The 4,904-nt window shown below is 38.4% G+C and overlaps 1 protein-coding gene across 1 annotated transcript; it reads left to right on the top strand.

The window, feature by feature from the left end:
* Positions 1-2,165: 2,165 nt before the first annotated feature.
* On the top strand, positions 2,166-3,217 carry GCK72_013076 (uncharacterized protein; the record flags this gene model as incomplete). The annotated part of the gene is made up of 4 exons (XM_053729625.1): positions 2,166-2,210; positions 2,263-2,376; positions 2,925-3,056; positions 3,104-3,217. 4 exons carry the CDS (start codon positions 2,166-2,168, stop codon positions 3,215-3,217), a joined length of 405 nt encoding a protein of 134 aa, XP_053584397.1.
* Positions 3,218-4,904: the final 1,687 nt, after the last annotated feature.

Here is a 4,904-nt window from a genome sequence, read left to right as displayed (position 1 = left end):
TATCTGTTTTGAAACAAAGTTACTTTATTATTTCATTTCAACACAAGATCAAAAATTTCCCCTTTTTCGTTTTCACTGCCCCTTTGATTTCGCTCGTTTGAACTTTCGGCTTATTCTCGTGAAAATCTATTTTCGCCCGAAATTTTGTGTCCTACCGTATTTTTCATGAGAGCTCATTATTATTTAACCAGTCGGTTCACGTCGCCTAACGGCGACTGAACCTCCTTCTCAACACCACCCTTCTAGGTGTTACAGCGCCTGCGGCGCTTCTTACATGGTTCAAACAATCGGGGTATCAGGATTCTCTTTTTCTTCTGGTCCTATAACTTTTCTTCAGTTGTTAGTAGTCTTTATTAGCTGAGCAACCCGTACTTGGTAACTCTATTTTCCCCTTAACGAAAGGCAGGTGATCCTCTAAATATTAAGTTTTTCACTTTTGACTGATCGGCGGCGATGCCGCCTCCCTCCTCTGAAGGCAAACTAAGGCCATATTTAGACAAATCCTTATTCTAGAATTCACCATCAATTCTTGAAAAGTGTTAGTTCATTCTCTATACTCCTAGTCGCTTATTTAATGGTTGAGACATCCGGGTCCTTGAATTAATTGTACTAAATACAGGAAATGTGTTTTTTGCCTGTCTGAGAAACCCTTCACCAAAAGAGAATTTCCTATTCACATCTTCAAAAGTTACGTTTAAAGTATTCTTTTGAAGTTTTTGACTTATCGGCGGCGGTACCGCCTCCCTCCCCCCAAATTCTTTCAAGATTTTTTCACATACACGGAAATCTTCTTTTTAGTTTGGTTTAATCCAAAAAGTTCTGCTTTCAAAATTTATCACTGTTCGGCGGCGATGCCGCCTCTCTTCTCTGGAATACTTCGAAACAAAAACTATTTTACATATTTCTAAGTTTAAAAGTTAAAGAAGCTTCTTATTCAGTCTATTTTGATTTCAATCCTTCTCATTCGTACATGACAGTACTTCACAAAAAAAATTCTTAAAGTTATTTTAAAATAACACTTTTTGAGTTTTTATTCGATCGGTGGCAATGCTGCATGACTTCCCCATGAAGCTTCGGACAGAAGGCTTATTGTTAACTACTATCAAGTTTCTGGCTCGGTGTTTGTAGGATTGTAATTTTTTAAACACCGTCAAAGTTGGAACTCAATCATCCATTATGACCGAGTTTGAGCGGTGTGTACAGTGTCAACAGAAAGATAACTACTCCACCCTTTTGTTCTACAAAATCTCGGCTATAACAAAATATTTACAACTTTCATATACTGGCTATGTTCTTATAAAAACAAAAATCCAAAAACATTTCCAACCTGGCGGTAACGAACTCACCACCCCACGCGTGAGAGTCATCTGCGTAGACCGCTACACCAAACACGCGCGGCCGAGGCGCTTTCGAGAATGCAGTCAAGAAACAACCGAGCCAACAGTATGACATGGATTTTTTTTAAAACTTTCTACCACCCTGTCGGGACACACCTTTTCTTAACGCTTTTTACTGTTGAAATCGGTATCGTCTCCAGATGACGTCAAATTTGATATTTTAGAAAAAAGAAAAGTTCGGGCATCATCTAAGCGCAATTTCCTATCTATCTATCCAGGTTTCATTAAAATCGGTCCAGTACGGAGGGAGTTATGATCGGCGACAAATAAACGGACAGACGGATCTGTTGAATATTATTAGTAAAGATAACCCCTCATAAACACAAAAAGCTTTTAGCGACTATTACACGTGTTCTTAGCGGAAGGCAAAGTCCGATCGGGAGAACATTGTGCCCATTGTCATGGATACCCGACGAAAATCTTCCGAAACATGCTCCAAAACAAAAATAATGAGATTTTATATGAAACACGGAAGTGGAATGATACATCAGCATCAAAAAGGCTGCGGGTACTGTAGAGATGAGAAGAGTGGATTCAACCCCCGAAATCAAATACGCCACACCGCATATGTCCTACGGTAATGGAATTCGTGACTCTTTCTCTCTCGCTCACTCGCTTATTGGTTGTTATGTAAGAACACGAGCAAAGCGCACACCGAGCCACGCCTTCTGGCTCCGCCCAAGGTGGCAAAGAAATATTCGCGATTTCATATTCACCAGTTTCTACATTAAATCATCTCATCTCTCCAAAAGCAACCAGTTTTTCAAAATGATGGCCTACTTCTGGCTTCTTCTTGCAATCATCGCATGCCAGGTGAGTTGTATTATAGGTGTGCAGCAAACGCTATTTTATGAACGTTTCTCAGTCCGGATCTTCTACCTCACCGTATCCAATGAGCTGGGATTTCCTTGATGTTGGTGTTATGACTCAAGATTATTGGTATTCATCTCAATTCCCCAAGTACACCAACAATGGTCTGGTGAGTAAATGTTTTTCTGAAGTGTTATGATATTATGGAAATTGGAGTACTATTACTTGCGTTGGCCAATTTCCATAATATCAAAACCTACGAAGCACTAAACTAGAAATCCACACCTTCAAATTGAAGAGTTATGATAATGCTCGAATTGAGTGTTCCTTGATAGTATTATTCTTTAATCGATGTCACAGCATTTCTTGACGTTTAGCCATTTCATCTCACAATCAACTTTCCAGGTCTTACAAGATCAAATGGGTCGTGACCTATATCATTGGAATTCTGAGGAATGGTATTCAAAAAAAAACGAGAAATTTGTAATTTAAAAAATTATGTAATTTCCAGTCTCCACTACTCACTTTGACCTTGTTTTTTTCCAATTATCAGGTCTCGAAGGCAAAAACTGAATGTATTTCTGAAATCACCGTATTCTCAGCATTCCAATGATATACGTCGCGTCCTATAATTCCACGGTCACTCGAAGTTCATCCTTATAAGTGTGCATTTGCTAAAAGAGTGTAGAACTGATTATCCATTAAAATTTATCTCAGAAACCGATTGCGTTCCCTTCAACAAACAAAAGTGCTGACTATACCAGCCAGACTTGGATGGATCCATGCTATGACCGCTACTATGCCACCCCTGATGCTTCACTGGTTGTGTTCTGGAATATCGACGAAGAAGTGAGCATGGACTTTGGGAAAGTATTTGAACTATCAGTGGGTTTCAGATGTTCTGTGAAGTGTTGGTGCGGCTACCACGGACCATAACAGGTCCAGTAACTTACCCAGCAAAGTATTTGTTCCGCCTGGAACAAGGAGGTACGAGATGTCCAAGAGTTTAAACGGAAATCGCTGTGCAGACCACAAATTTTATCAACAGTGCACCTTTTAATTCTTTTTTGACTCGAAAAATTATCCGTATTATTTATTGTGAATGGAATTCATTTGAAGTGTGCAGAAAGTGTTGGTCAGCGCTGTGTTTCCGAAATGTGTTAATAAAAAAGTGTTGCCCAAATTTATTCAATTAATCTGAAGAAACAAAATATTAGTGTAAACAAGATCAAGATGAAACGTTTATAATTTCTAAAAGCGGAATTTGAAGTTTAGTCTCATTGATGATAATAAAGAGGGGAACAAAAATAAAGATCCAAAAAGGTCGTAAATTTTGAAAAATAATTTTGATAATCATCACTGAAGACTATTTAATAGTTTGAGAAGGTTAAAATAATTGTAGGTATGTTTTTCTTGACATACTCAGCGGGAAAATTTGGAAGGACGCCGGAAGGTTTATGGATGGAAGGGGATATCGGAGCGTCGTTGCCACATTTTCAAAAATTCAAATCGTTTTTACAACTTCGTCTTTTGATAATCAACTAAAAACAGCGAGCAAAACAAAAGTCATAGTATTTTAATGACTGATAAACATATTCAGTATGTCAGAAAATAAAGCTTTCATGTTTTCTCGTGTTTTTTCTTGCTTTGCGTCATACAATGTGATAAATAAAGTTGTAAAAACGATTTGAATTTTTGAAAATGTGGCAACGACACTCCGATATCCCCTTCCATCCATAAACCTTCCGGCGTCCGTCCAAACTTTCCAGCTGAGTAAAGTACTGCGCTTTAGTTCATAGTTTTTCATGCGAATTACATCTTTATTTCGGTTTACACAAACGTTGTTGGTCAATGATTTATTAGTGATTCAAAAGGAGCATATTATATAGCAAAATTATTAAATGTTAAAAATAACAGAATTATGGAGAGCAAAGAATTTACTTTCATTGTAATCTACTTTGGGGGGCATCCAGTAAACACGCAATATACTGTTTCGATGTTCATTCTGAAAAAAATCATTGGATATGAAAGTTTGGACATCAGCTTACATTAAAGTCTGGGCATCAGTAGTTTCAGATCCCCAAGTCCCATCGCCAGCACATGTGAGTACTGCGTCAGCCAAAATAACGCTCCTGCCTATTTCAACTGTTTCTGTTGCCGTTTCAGCCTAGGTTCAAGAAACGCGTTTCGAAAGTAATTTCCATGATAACTCACCATAATTTGTATTGAGGTACAAACTCTGTCATCCCAAGTGCACCTTAATCCATATTGAACACATCCTTCAGAAGTCGGTGGATCTGGTCTAAACGACTCGACAATTATCACATAAAGTTGCTCATCACTCACCCAGATTCAGTTATTGGTTCCATACCGGTGCCTTCTGTGCCTCCCAAAATTCCGTCTATTTTGCAATCCATACACGCTGAAATAGAAAAACAATCATAGCTAATATCTAATCAGGAAACATTACTTACTGGCTGCCATCGCTGTCGTTACTGTATCTGTTGTCTCTGTGGCGGTCATGGTAACCGTCGACTGAAAAAATTTGAGCGTTACTTTTTGCTTTTGAAAGTTTAATTAGAATTCTGAGAAATCGCCACGAGTTTTTGTAAATTATACCGGTTCTTCTGTCACAGGAGCAGCAGAAGTAGGTGGCTCAGTACTTGGAATTCCAACTTCATCAGGCGGTATCATTCT

This window comes from Caenorhabditis remanei, chromosome IV (assembly GCF_010183535.1).
Source record: "Caenorhabditis remanei strain PX506 chromosome IV, whole genome shotgun sequence".
Lineage (NCBI taxonomy): Eukaryota > Metazoa > Nematoda > Chromadorea > Rhabditida > Rhabditidae > Caenorhabditis > Caenorhabditis remanei.
The sequence above is the reverse complement of the archived record's forward strand: the minus strand, read 5'-3'. Positions and strand labels throughout refer to the sequence as shown.